The sequence below is a fragment of the Phoxinus phoxinus genome, assembly GCF_949152265.1.
Source record: "Phoxinus phoxinus genome assembly, chromosome: 13".
In the NCBI taxonomy this organism is placed as follows: domain Eukaryota; kingdom Metazoa; phylum Chordata; class Actinopteri; order Cypriniformes; family Leuciscidae; genus Phoxinus; species Phoxinus phoxinus.
Window position 1 is genome coordinate 15,565,085 of NC_136888.1, and position 15,403 is coordinate 15,580,487.

The 15,403-nt window shown below is 37.9% G+C and overlaps 1 protein-coding gene across 10 annotated transcripts in view; it reads right to left on the bottom strand.

Annotated features, from left to right (window-relative positions):
- The window catches only part of nrxn3a (neurexin 3a), a 271,016-nt gene that overhangs the window by 33,241 nt on the left and 222,372 nt on the right, over window positions 1–15,403 (bottom strand). For all 10 annotated transcript variants that reach the window (XR_013800086.1, XR_013800087.1, XM_079633503.1 and 7 more), the window contains one exon: window positions 9,914–10,085. Coding sequence is in view for 8 of the 10 variants with exons in the window: in XM_079633503.1 (XP_079489629.1) it covers window positions 9,914–10,085 (172 nt within the window). In the remaining 2 variants the exon portion in view is untranslated. The remainder of the gene's footprint in view (window positions 1–9,913; window positions 10,086–15,403) is intronic.

Genomic DNA, 15,403 nt, shown 5'->3' on the forward strand with positions numbered 1-15,403 from the left:
ACAACATCGGATCCTAAAAATAAAACCTCAAATACAGACAGTTTAAAGTCGGCATGAAATCAAGATGGACTTTATATTCTATAGACAAAAAAAAAAAAGAGAGACATATTTCCAAATATCTTTTATGTGGTCTATTTGAGTTATGGTGCTTGTGTGAGAAATGAAGGTTGAAGTTCCGCTTGCACTGTGACCTAATTCCTTTTTCTTCTCTCCTTTTCATGTCTATCTAAGCATTACATAAACTAAATGACTTCATATTCAGAACCAAAAATATACAATATTTTAGGAGCTTTGTTGTAGGGTTTTTTCCGGGAAAGTAGGGTTAGGGATGGAGGGCTGCCTAGTTCACAGACATTTGTGGATTTGTGCTGCTTTGATCCGTCAGTACAGAGGGCATGACACCTTTTCTCACTCCTGAGAACATGAAAGGCTCTTTGAAAATGAAACAGCACTAGGAGGTGTTAACATGGCACAGGATCACACGCTGCGGGGGAGTCTTCCTCCTACTGTGATTAAGTTTCACAAACACATACAAGAATGTGTGATATCTGTGCATTTTAATTCCCTTTCAGTCCAAATTAGAGGAATCCTTAATGGCTTTGCGGTAGGATGAGTGCATGCCACCAAAAAAAAAAAGAAAAAAAAAAAGAAAGGCTGCCACATTTGATTTGTATGAGGTATTTCATAGAATTGGTTATATTTGTGTATAATTAGGCGTGATAAGTGCAGCTCCCTCTCTGTGGGTGCTAATAACAACAACTCAAAATAATTCATGAGAACAACCGTGTGATTGTGAACATTTTCCTTTTGTAATCCAGCAATGTTGTGTGCAGTTGTTCTCGCCACAGAGTGATAAATTACCACGAGACACCATTGCCGTCTCACTGAAAACAAATATAGCTTATTGCATGAAACCGGCCTTGCCAAGTATTATTTGAGCTACCAAGAAAATCTCATCACTATTGTGTTGTACTGCACAGTGACAAATGATTGCTATTTTTGTGTCTTTTTTTTTTGTTGGCAAAATCATAGAGAGAAGGCGGAAAACTCTCAAAACAAGTTTTAGGGGCCTGATCCACTTACAAGCGCTATTGTACTGCCATGCTGTTTTGAATGTGGTATCATAGATATAATAATAATCATTTTTGGGGGGATTTTTTGAAGTACCACAGGATGCCAAATAGTATTATCCAGTATAATATAACCATATTATTATCCTGTGTTATTATTGTTAACTAAAACTAAAATTATGTCAATTTTGTTCGTTCAAATAAAAATGAAATTAAATAAACAAACAGCCTATTAGATGAAAAACTTATTTTATTTCAGTTGCCAGCTAATTCTTGTTTAAGTTTAAGTACTAAAATTCCTAAAACTTCCAATTAAAGATAAACTTCTTAAAAATATATATAATGACAAAAGTATATAACAAAATGACTAAAACTTAAATGTATAAATATTAAAATAGTATAGAAATAATAACGTGGAATTATAAGAAATTTACCATAGTACCGCAACAACATTTTTCTTTGACAGAACTAATTATGTACAACATATTTGGAAATCCAAATAAAATGAAAATCAACATTAGTCTTATTGTGACTGATTTTTTGCTCACTAAAAATCCTTTGTTTCTTTTAGAAATATGTTATAATATGGACAAAAATGTGCAAAAGGTTGTATAATCACAATCCAGGGCGAAATGAAGGCTGAACAATGAAGTCTGCGGTTTCCTGCATGAAGTGAGTGAAGAACTAAATATGTCACACTGCCCACACACTTAATACAACTTTAACTTTGACAAGGAGACATTTTGAAATGTAAAACACTCGACTGGTTGCCCCGGTCTCTGTCTAACTCTCCCTCTCGAGCTTCTTCTGTACTCTCCCTGAACGCTCCTTACACTTGGCTTGTTTCGCAATCGAAAGAGTCTTCCTGCACATTATCTCGCTCCAAACACATCCCCAAATAAGAAATGTGACTCCAGAGGATCGCCCCTCAGTAGCTAAGGAGACAATGGGAGTGGGAACGTTTATCCCACCATCCTTGGTGGTTTAATTTAATCGTGGGATTAGAAAGACAGCTCATATTGAAAGCTTATCTCTTTCCCCCTCTGGAGAGATTTATAAGGGCAACAGATTTTGTTTTTGATACGAGTAATTGTATTTGGCTCATAGGATACACAAGTATCCATTTCACACATACGAACCCTGTCTTGAATCTTTTTTCTGATAAAAGGTTCCTTCCTTTGTCAAAAATGCAATCTTGTCTTTTTGTTTTGAGAGGTAATTGTCTTGCATTGCAGTCGAGCCACCCGGTTCCTTTTACTCTCAAAAAGACTAAGGTTTTCTTATCATGAAATGTGTGTCGCTCACTGCTACGGGACTTGATCAGATTACAGGAGATGGTCAGGACTTTGTCGATGGCATGTTGCTTCTGAGATGCTCGATAACATTTTTTTCTCTTCCTATTTTAACGGGAGGAAAATGCCTTCTGGTAAGACATGTTCAAGGAAGAAAGGGAAAAAAAAGAAAAACATTTCAGGTCCTCTTCTGTGAGTCATAAGGGAAAAAATAAGATAAATAAGCTCATTCATATTAAACAGGGTTGCGCAAATATAAGCAATATCTCCAAAAAAAAGAGGATAATGGAGACGAGCAAAGGCAGACAGAGCAGGTGAGGCTCTTTTACTGCAATTTACTGCGTCAGGAATAAGCCTGACTTTATCAGAACTCAGTCTCAAGAGGACAAAAAGCCACATAATGCTTTAACAAAAGAAAGGATCCGCAGCCTTACAGAGAGGTTACAAAAACAACAAGGACTTTGGGTCAAAAACATCATGCACGACATCCAGACATTAGCATCAAGGTGGCGTGACATGTTATGTGCGCTTGCGGAACATGCTGATTTAGAAGTCATTGAGATGAAATGGCGTTCCTGAAGTGGGGCACCACGGGACCTTAAAGCATCATTCCTGAGCTTGCTTCAGCAACTACAGGGATGACACAGCATGGGGTAACTACATATGATTACACCTATGAGCTCAATTCAATACATTTCCGCACAATCACACATAATAGGGGGCTGTAACTGCCTTTTAAGAAAAAATACATTTAATGGCTCCAAACTTAACATATTCGAAAAGGTTCGCAAAGAATTGAACACGAAAAGTAGAAGAAATATGATTATTTTATAGAATTCAAATATTATTATTATTCATCTGTTTAACCCTGTTATAAATTATGTTTTTTTTTACACCGTAAAAAAGAAAATACTATTTTACAAACAGGCCATTTAATTCAAATTAAGCTTCTTATAGATTCTGCTTACTTATATAGTCAAACCAAAAATTATTCAGACACCACATATTTTTTTTTTACTAGTGGGTGCAGGACACTATAGTTCATTTATGTAAGGGAGGATAGCTAAATAAAGTGAACTGTGACATATTATACCAAAAAAAAATCTTCATACAGTGGACTATCAGTAAAATTTAATTATAAACATTTGGTACCAAATATTATTCAGACACTTTGACCTGACCATGTTTTGCTTTAATTGTTAATGCGATCTTTTTACACCACAGACTGAACAAAATGAAGCATTGCTTGGTAATTGGTTGACCTAAATTGGTATTATCTAATTGTGTATTTAATTTAACAGCAGACAGCTATTCTGACGCGTGTAACGCGTCTTTGCATTGACTTAACATTGAAATCACTCGCGCCTGACGCGCTATTCGCGTCCGGTGTGTAGGGACCGTAACAGAAGGACGGCCAAAACCAGTGAAATATCAACTGATTTGAAAACTCTGAGCTCTTGTCATATTTGATTACCATTTTCTAAACTATAGCGAATAAACTGTAATGATGCGAGAAATGTTGAAGGTGTCTGAATACATTTAGGTTTGACTGTATATTTAGCATAGATGCACTTAAAAAAAAAACACAGATAAATATTGTATTTTACTATTAAAACGGTCAAATATGCGGTCAAAATAGTACTTTTTAGTAGTGTAAATCAAGAGCATCCTGGTGAATGAAGTGAACCCCGACTAACAGTTATCAGCAGGGTGTGCAACAAGAGATGGGAAATGAGAGAACTGAATATCTCTACCAACCTCGCTGATGGTACAAAAATGATACGGTGATTTGACTGAAGTATGGCGGTCTGAACCACTGTCAGTGCTATTGCAGAATAGCAGCGCCCACCGCATATAATCGCCTACTATTTTCCCCGCTGTCATTCGCTATTACCCAGCCTGGGTCCTGGAACTGCCAAAGCAGCCCAAGGGACATCAAAAAGCCTCTGCACAGCCATAAAGAACGAACTCATCTTCTTCTCAACACATACACACAAAGATGCGGACACAGACGCACACCGTCGAGCCATCATATTGCATACACGCGTGTCAGAAATGATATAACATCCCCTCCATGTTCCTTGTCGTAACCCCTGTGTCACGAATACGCTTGTCTCTTGAACATAGCATCAAGCTTCCATCTGATTGACACACTCCGACATTTCCTGCCAAACCGCAGGGGTGTGTGGGACAGTTCAGGGCTGCAGACAGAGTGATGCAGATTTGGGCTGATTCCATTTGCTTTTGCTCAATTTTGGTGTTCCCTCACCTCAAAGTTGCAGCAGGTTATCTTCTTTTTTTTGTTTGGCTGAACTTATTCACTTTACTGTGAAAGCTGTGACAACATTAAAAATGTATACTATTAAATCTAAATAAATAAATAATACATTAAAAATAAATTCAAAACTAAGATCAATCATTGAAGATGTTACAAGAGAATTTAGGCATATTGACACTAATGTTTAATATAACGTTTTTTAATTATTGAAATAACACAATAAGACAATTGTATGTAAAATATAAAACTATTTATTTGCTTATTTTAATTAATTATGACTTTTTGAATTTTATTAAATACTATACAATGATTCATGTTTTTAAAGATAGAGTGGGCTCCAGATAATAGCAAAGGTAACATAGGTGTAGAAATATATAAAACAAAGCTATGTAGAATATAAACAGACATATATTCAAAATATTATTAAAACTTGCATAAAAATATACAGTTGATCATTTATATATATACCAGTGTATATATATATATTTTTTTTTTCATTATCTTATTACAGATTATTACATTTTCTTGTTTTTAAAGATTGAATGTAAGATGATAGCAAAGGTAATATAGATGTAAAAAAGGGAAAATGAACAATTAAATATCTCTTTTTTCCTCCAATCTACCAATACTGATAAATTTAAGCATCTAGCGGATGATAACTGTTGTGATAACTAAACATACATTAAAATATAAATGATCGGCACTGATCAGAGACCAAAAGACAAAACAACAGTAGAGTCAAGCTTACTGTACGTCTTACCAAAGGCTGACTTGCAGAGTTTTGGATATCCATCTGAGCTACTCGAGAAGTTCATTGGGTGAGGGATGAGATTCAGAGGAGGAATTAATTTCGCCTCCTATTTATTACCCTTTAAAAAACTCTCTAAATACAAAAACTCATTAAATCAATTATATGTCAAAAGTGACGTGGCATTATGGTGGAGGTACTTGAAATTCTTTATCTTCAACTTTCCTCTAAATGTATCAGCTTTAGTCACAATCATTCTAAAGGGTTTAAAAAGAAAAGATCTGAGCAATTCAATTCTATACCGTTTCTTGTGTCTGAATGTGGTTACCATATCAGTGACAACATGAGATAATTCTCCACAAGATTTAGTATCAGTGCTTTTCTAAATATAACGTCTTATGGCTTGAAGTAGTTACAGTAGGTTATGGTACAGTTCCTTGAAAAGAAGTTACTTATCTGGCTCTTGCAGTAAGTTAGAAAACTACATTTCCACTCCATAAGTCCATTATATGGTAAAGTGAACGGAACGAGAGGAGATTGTGCTGATTTTCAACTCCAGATTGCCAGCTACGGCCTAAATAATAGAGACTGTTGAATCCCCATTCAGCATTTTCTGGAAAAATCCAGGCAAATCCAGTCAAAAAGCACACACTCTTGCCTACAACCAAAGAGTAATACTAGCAAAGAGGTAGCGTCTTATGCTTATTCGTATTTGTTAGCTGTTACCGGAGGGTGTGCGAATTGTATTAGGCACTTGGCTCAGTATCTCTAAACAAGTAAAGTGAATAGACAAGCACAGCACAATTCATTCTCAAAGTGATGGTTGGTGTAAAGGTCTCTGAGTATTCTGCACATGGCCTCGGGTTACGTTGTAATGACAGTCATAAGCTTTAGGTGGCCGCGCTTGTGGCCCTGTAGACATCTCTGCTTGACCTCTTGGGACCCATGGGAGATAAATAGGCAGTGTGCTTGAAAGACACAATGAGCTAACTTGCCCTTGCTATTTGTATGTGCTTAGCGCAGCAAGGTATGGTATAATAACTTGGCAAAAGCACAGCTCTGGAACCGATGTTGCGAAACTATTAGGCATTCGTTCTTTGGCGCATTAAGAAAATAAAGCACAGATGTTTAGCGCGGTTCAACGCTCTCCATGGGTTTTTCAAGAGCCTGCTTCATTTAGCCTGTAAATTAAATAAAGCATAGCATGGCAGCGCACCAAAAACTCACAATATCACTTGAGGACCGCAGCTCTGTCAAAGAGACCATGACACGCACATCTCCTCTGAATATATTTCTTCATCAGCGCTCTGACAAGATCGGATTGAGAAATCAAACATTACAAAGAAATCAGTGCCAAAGCAAAGAGCAGCCGGCCATGAGGGGACATCTGTCTTCAAGCATAATCATATTCTATTCGCAGGTGGCCATCTGAATATATAAATATTTTATTATCATGTTGAAACTTTGGCAGAGAAAGTAAATTTTGCTGACATTTATATAGAAGTGTTATACCACCGTGCCACCTATAAATCTCTGTGATATATTTCCCCAGCTCATATGTGAGTCTGCTGCAAATGCCCATGTTGGCAGAAATGAAACTTTAGACCTAAAACAGGCAGGCACTGACTTCTGCATAATGCATCCATATGAGCAGCACGGCAACACGCGGCTGCATATATTTTTCATGCCTAATATCATTCATATAAATGGCAGACTGATAAATGGGTGCATTAGTAGAGTTGGCCACATAAAATGGGTTTATTCAGTGCCGACAGGAACACAAACTGATGCCCTTAGATGCTCTAACAGGAATAGATGGACACGCTGAAAATTGCTCTACATTGGCTTTGCGTATATGCATGTTCCTTGTAAATAAAATACACCGCTGAGAATTTCTGACCACCTCGACGAGAACTCAACAAAATCTACAAAACAACAAGAAAAGCCAACTTGTCAAACAAACGAAGGGACAACGTAGTGTGTTTTTTGGGGGGGTGGGGGTTGGGGGGGCTAATTCTTATTGTTTTGTATTTCTTGTATTGTTTTATACAATACAAGCTGCCGCTCTCACGCCACACCATGTTCTCACGCAGTGAAAAATACATCACGCAGCAGAGAGGACACTGACAACGCACTGACAGACAGGACAGACCAGGTTACTTTTGGGTTACTTTGGATATTAAACAAAGTCTCACTCCGTTTTTCAAGTTCAAATCCTCCCATGTTAATCTACTAACTCTCCTGACTGCTTTGTCGGACAAAATGGCGGATGGCGAAGTATGATTGGTCAGATCGCCTGTCAATCAAGCTCCCTGGAAGGGTCAATTGTCCCCTGGGGGACATAAATAAAGTTGAAGTGAAGAGATACAGGATCACCACATACGTTTTAATGCCATGCAAACATAAACAGGATATTTTGGTTATATTAAATATTGTGGTTTTGTAATTTCTCCTGACGTGCGTCTCCAGTGCAACGTTATCTACAGAAGTTGTCTGACTTGGGTGTTGTTGAAATCAAGGATCTCTAAAATATGAAATGGTAAAAATGGTTGTGAGTTTAAAATTGCTTTTATATACAACAGTACAACAAATAAGAAGTAAATATTGAGTAACTTACACTTTGGACCAAACATTGGCAGCTACGTTGTCTGTTTTGACCGTCAACGATAATAGTTCCAAACGAAGTCAAAGCAGGACCAGCTGTTGCATCTCTGAGCAATAAACAGTAGTGGTGCTGTTCGGTGTTGTTGAACGAATTGATTGAACCAATGATTCAATGGCTCACTCATGAAGTCACTTGTTTATTTACAGGATGGATCAGTGATTTTTAATTAAGCCACTCCTGAAAGAATATTTTTTTAGAAGAATCGGTTCAGAATGATTCGCATATGAAGACAGTCACTTGTTGCCACCTACTGGAGTAACAATGTAACCTGAAAAAAATCTGTGAATAAAAACTATTAATAATCAAACTCTATATTTTATATAATTTCATTTAATTTGAAAGGTAATGTTTAGTTTAAAATAATTAATTCATTAATTTTGGGGACAGAAAAATATTTTCACAATTTTGCCTAATTTGAGCTCTAAGTCGGTTTAGTTGATGCTTATAAAATGACAGTACTCCATGTAGCCTACCTTACATTATAGGAAAGCTCCAATTGACATCACATTAGTTTAATGCTATCAATGTCATTCATTGTGACAGCGTCCCTTTCAATCTTGTAGTAATGTTGCTTTTTTATATATAAAGTCATGGCAACCTTAGTCGAGGATTAAGACTTTTTGACCTTCCCCAATTTAGCCAATCATACTAAAGTGGAATAAAAGATGGGCTTAGAGGAACTGGTTAGTACAGGATTTGATTTTGTTTTTTTGAAGCAGACATCATTAACTGAGAAGAAAGACATATTGGATATGGAAAGAAAATGGAAAATGGAACAATATCAGTCATTTTCATTAAGAGCACACCTGAGAGGAAGGACCAGGTTCGATGCCATTAAAATATGACGTCAAACATTTGTTTACTGAATGTGAAAATATGTCATGATGTGGTACAATCGCAGCAATTTATAAAATACTGAATTTGTATGATACATGGAGCAGGGTTTTAGAAATTCTAATACTTTTTAAAGATTTATACTACCATTCAAAAGTTTGAGGTCAGTGATATTTTTGTTTCTGAAAGAAGTCTCTTCTGCTCACCAATGCTGCAATTATTTGATTAAAAAATACAGTAAATCAGTAATATTGTGAAATATTGGTACAATTAAACATTTTTCATTTTAATATATTTTAAAATGTCATTTCATCAATTTAATAATTTTCAGAAATCATGCTGATTTGCTGCTCAAGAAACATTTATTATTATTATTATCAATGTTGAAAAAAGTTGTGCTGTTTAACATTTTTATGGAAACTTTTCATGATTCTTTGATAAATAGAAAGTTCAAAAGATCAGCATTTATTTGAAAAAATCTGCTGTAACATTATAAACATCTTTACTGTCACTTTTGATCAATTAAATGAAATTGTAATATTTCACAATAATAAATGCTTTTACTGTATTTTTGTGTATAAATGCAGCCTTGGTAAACATTAGACACTGCTAAAAAACATTTAAAACATCCACTGTCTAAGAAGAGGTATGCAGGAAAGCTAGCTTCCCATACTTGGTCTACTCATTCTTCATCGCATCCATTGGTTTCAACAGAAACCCACATAATGGCAAAAACAAAATGGCATCTTTTTCCAGCCATGGAAGAAAAAAACAAAACATCTAATTGACACAAATGGAACTTAGGAAAAAGGTAGAGGCTAAAAATGCAATTGTTGGGTACTATTGTACTACTGAGTCACACACAGGAAGTTCCTGAATGAAAGTACTGTACACTGCACACTCACTGGGGAGACAAAGTGACTTTAGAAATAGCTTGAAAGCAGTTGCTGTCCAGTTCTGTGGATTGTCCATACATCTTGTTGACATCATAAGCTAAAGGTTGAAGTGGTCGGCAAGAGGTCTTACCTGAGGGGAAGTGCTCATTGATGGCCCAGTTGTCCACCTGAAGTGTAGCATTGCCCCCATTTCTGGTGAAGCGCACTACATGGTACTTGCCATCATTTACAGCGGTGCTGCTCTCCAGAACAACGATGTCAACCGTTCCGATGTTGAATGTGACTCCAATTTTGCCTTGCTCCTAAAAAAGGATGAGCAAATATCAGTTTTGTCCACCACATTTAATATATTAACAACAAATACATGAAATTAATTTAGGTCAATTGAGCAACTTTTTGAAAATGATATACACCTTATGTTTTTTCCTGTATTTGGCTAAATATACACTGTAAAAAAATGATTGTAATTTTAACAGTAAAAGCCTAAAAATGCTATGGTAAACCATAGTTTAATTTGTTAAACGCTGAGTTCCCAAATTAGTGAAATACATAAATGTTATAGATCTGTAATAGATCTACAGATATATTTCATGTAATTCATGTAACACAGTTTTTGGAAGTGTAAAAGAAGTGAAGACCAGAATTCCCAGAACAGCTCAGATTTGATGGTTTTTCATTGAAATAGTTTTTCCCCCCCTATATTTAATTGGTTTTATGTTGCATCTTATGTTGTTAAGGTAAGTTTATTGCATTTCTTTAGTGTCGTGTTACCATGATAGTGTTTTGTATTTGTGTGTATGACACCATACACCTTCTACTATTTACATTAGCATGTGGAAAAGTGTATATATACATACAGTATATATACAGCATATACTATATATATATATATATTTTTTTTTTTCTATAAATTTAAGGTCAAATGTTGTTACCATATTTTTGTGGTAAAGTTCTGGCAACCACAGCATGTAATTTTTTTTAATAGTACATTGCTCATATTCAGTTTTTTTTTTCTTTTTTCTCTACAGTGTACACAATGAAGAGACGCATTGTTTTCTGTTTTGACTCATTTTTAATGATAGAGATGCCCTTGGAATCTGTCACCTCTTGGTTTTCTTTTGTTCTAGCAGGATCCTGAATAATCTATTAGCATTAGTGACCCCTGATAAACTTGTCCGCTTGATGAAAAGTATTCATCAGCCATTAGCACCCCCCCGTCTTTGGAGGTGAAGAATCAGGCTCATTGATTTACATAATGCAGTGAAAGTGGACTAAATCAATAGCATTAGCTAAAACAGAGAAAGAGATAAGAATGATTAATGAAACAGGAAGGTGTGCAGTGTTTGCCCTCATGAATCCAAGAGGCTGTGTGCAAATGTAGCTGCAAAGATTCCCACTATAAATTAATTAGCACAGCCTCGATGAGCATCGGTGGGGCAGGAAACATCGAGGAAATGTTTCATCCAGCGTCAATGTCATGAATTAACCATGTGTTCTGAAAAAAAACACACACACATCTTAAACTAGCCTAAGCTGGTTTTCTGGTCTTAGCTGGTCTGGTCTTAACCGGCTACATTTTTGCGTTTCTTTCTATTCAACCATTTCATCCTCCAGAACGCATCCTCTCTACCCCCTCCAGAGCCCTCTGGGTTGCATGGATATATTTTATGGTTATGCTAAACCGAATCTGGTGTTGTTCTTATCTCTTGCAGCATGGAAAATGACGACAGATGATAAATTGTATCAAGGGAGATGTTTATCACCGCGCAGTGCATTTATCACTGCAAGATCTCTGTGAGCGAAATCTGGGCCAGTCTTCTCAAGTTCATTTGGACGACTTTCCCAAAGACTGGAATGCTATGTTCATCCTACTCTGTTCATGTTTTTAAGTGACCCTCATGTTTTGTTGATATTGACTTTATTAGGGCCCAAGCCTTGAAAAGGCGAAGGCCCTATTGTTTTCCTTCGGATTATTATTTATTATTATTTATTATTATTCTTCTTCTTCTTCTTTATTATTATTATTTTACTACCTTTTGGGCACTTTTGGGGGCCTTAACGTGCTCAAAAACTCTTGAAACTTTGCACAAATGTCAGAACCTGCGGCCATTAGGGCCGCGCTGAAGCTGGGACCCGGGCGTGGCAGGGGGGCTCGGCAGCGCCCCCTGGAATGGGATTCAAAAACATGTCCATATATCAAACACGCTTGCATGTAATAATATGAAACTCGGTACACATGTAGATCTCATCGGGCCGAACAACTTTCGTGCTCTAAGTTTTACGCCAGTCCAACAGGAAGTCGGCTATTATGGGCTGTATGGAAACGCATGTTCTGGCATTTGAAACACTTCTCCCAGAGAATTCATCCTATGACCACGAAACTCGGTGTGCATGAAGTCAAGACATGGAGGATGCTAAATTGCGAACGGATTTTTGATATCTCGAACGGTTTGGCCGTGGCGAGGAAACGAATTTATGATTAAAAAAGGATGCATAAAGTGTGTTATAACTTAGTTATAGTTTTACCTACAGTTACAAAACTCAGCGTGTATATTGATATCAAGCCGAACAACTTTCTAATTTACAGTCATTAGCTCCGACCAACAGAAAGTCAGATATTGTGGTTTGAATGTGTATTTTCTCTCTCTCTGTCATTGTCTGTGTGTGTGTGTCTGTCTGTGTGGGGAGGGGAGGGGAGGGGAGGGGAGGGGAGGGGAGGGGGGATGTGTGTGTGTGTGTGTGTGTGTGTGTGTGTGTGTGTGTGTGTGTGTGTGTGTGTGTGTGTGTGTGTGTGTGTGTGTGTGTGTGTGTGTGTGTGTGTGTGTGTGTGATTTTGGTTGGGTGACTAGTTATATGCAAATGTCTCCTTTTGTATACAGACAAAAGAATGAGCTAATCACTGTCTGCCACCGGCAACTGACTCTAGTGTATTCGTAGAGACACACATCAAATCCTTAAACGCATTTATTCTACAACAACAGCAAACCATGTAGGCCTAAACAATTATTTTTAAAATAGTATTTAAACTATTTTTAAATACACTTTACAAATAATACCGCCTACCGTAACCAACAATGCATAAAATGTTGTCCAAGTTGGACTTTTTATTCTCATTAATAGTATGAAGGTAAATGAGTAGCAAAACTCGAGAGCACGTAGATGTGAATTTGAGAACTTGTACAATAAATATTTAGGGCCCAAGCCTTGAAAAGGCGAAGGCCCTATTGTTTTCCTTCGGATTATTAGGGCCCAAGCCTTGAAAAGGCGAAGGCCCTATTGTTTTTCTTCGGATTATTATTTATTATTATTATTATTATTATTATTTTACTACCTTTTGGGCACTTTTGGGGGCCTTAACGTGCTCAAAAACTCTTGAAACTTTGCACAAATGTCAGAACCTGCGGCCATCAGGGCCCGACTGAAGCTGGGACCCGGGCGTGGCAGGGGGGCTCGCCAGCGCCCCCTGGAATGGGATTCAAAAACATGTCCATATCTCAAACACGCTTGCATGTAATAATATGAAACTCGGTACACGTATAGATCTCATCGGGCCGAACAACTTTCGTGCTCTAAGTTTTACGCCAGTCCAACAGGAAGTCGGTTATTATGGGCTGGATGGAAACGCATGTTCTGGCATTTGAAACACTTGTCCTAGAGAATTCATCGGATGACCACGAAACTCGGTGTGCATGAAGTCAAGACATGGAGGATGCTAAATTGCGAGGGGATTTTTGATATCTCGAACGGTTTGGCCGTGGCGAGGAAACGAATTTATGGCGAATATTGGAAACAGGAAGTGTGTTATAACATCCTCATACATTAACTGATCTTGATGAAACTTCAGCAGTGTGTTTGTTGTAAGAGGCCGATCACATGGATGTGACTATTGTGAGTCAAAGTTATAGCGCCACCAACTGGCAGCAGGAAGTGTGTCACTTTCAAAATGCTTTGAAATCACCCTCTTATTTTTACCCGATTTGCTTCAAACTTCATCTGTATAATGTAAACACACGGCAGATGTAGACCTGTGAAAGGATTATTGATATCTTAAATACTGTTGCCATGGCAACGCATCAAACTTTAATATTCTTTTTGGGTGCATTTGAGGCTCTTAACATGCTTCAAATTGCATGAAACTCAACATGCATATCAGATTTATTAGGTACTAGGCATGTGTGAAGTTTCAGAAACGGGCGCGGTGGAGGGGCTCAGTAGCGCCACCTTTAGTCAAAAATGGGCTATTAGTTTTACCTACAGTAACAAAAATCGGTATTTATATTTATCTCCCCGAGCCGGACAACTTTCTAATTTACAGTCATTAGCTCCGACCAACAGGAAGTCAGATATTTTGGTTTGAATGTGATTTGATGGGAATTTTGCCAGTCTCTCTCAGTGTCTGTGTGTGTGAGAGAGGAGGGGGGCTTTATTTTAACCCTTTCTCTGCTGTGTGGGACTTTTCGGGCACTTTTGGGGCCCTTAACGTGCTCGAAAACTCTTGAAACTTTGCACACAGGTCAGAACCTGCGGCCATTAGAGCCGGACTGAAGCTGGTACCCGGGCGTGGCAGGGGAGCTCAACAGCGCCCCCTTGAACGTGGTCCGAAAAACTTGGTCCATATATCAAACACGTTTGCATGTAATAATATGAAACTCGGTACACATTTAGATATCATCGGGCCGAACAACTTTCGTGCTCTAAGTTTTACGCCAGTCCAACAGGAAGTCGGCTATTATGGGTTGTATGAAAACGCATGCCCCAGGAATTTGATATACTCCTCCAAGAAAAATTATCCTATCGCCACCAAACTCAGTCAGCATGAAGTAAAGACATTGAGGACGCTAAATTGCGGACGGATTTTTGATATCTCGAACGGTTTGGCCGTGGCGAGGAAACAAAGTTATGGCGAGAAAAGAAAAACACAATGTGTTATAACGTCTTCATACATTTATTGATCTTGATGAAACTTCAGCAGTGTGTTTGTTGTAAGAGGGCGATCACATGGATGTGGCTATTGTGAGTCAAAGTTATAGCGCCACCAACTGGCAGCAGGAAGTGTGTTACTTTCAAGATACTTTTGACTAAAGTGGGGGGGTTATTTTTACCTACAGTCACAAAACTCGGTCTGTATATTGTGCTTATCGATCCGGACATCTTTCTCATTTACAGTCATTAGCTCCGACCAACAGGAAGTCAGATATTTTGGTTTGAATGTGGTTTTGTCTCTCTCTGACAGAGTTCCCCCTGCCATTCTCTCTCTGTGTGTGTGTGTGTGTGTGTGTTAGTCCAGTGAGATACTGGAGGAGGAGGGGGAGGAGGAGGGGGGGGGAGGAGGGAGGGCACACACACAGACAGCCCCCCCCCCTTTTCTGTGTGTGTTTGTAGGGGAGCAGAAAGACTCACACTGATACAAGCTCTAAAGCAGACTTCTTCTCGACAGTCAAAGCGGGGTTACGTTATTGCCCGTCGTGCACAGGAACCCGAAAGGCAACGGGGTGGCGGCTTTTTATATATATATATAAAAAGAATATACAAGTTTAAAGCGTTGCCATGGCAACAGTATTTAAGATATCAATAATTCTTTCACAGGTCTACATCTGCCGTGTGTTTACATTATACACAT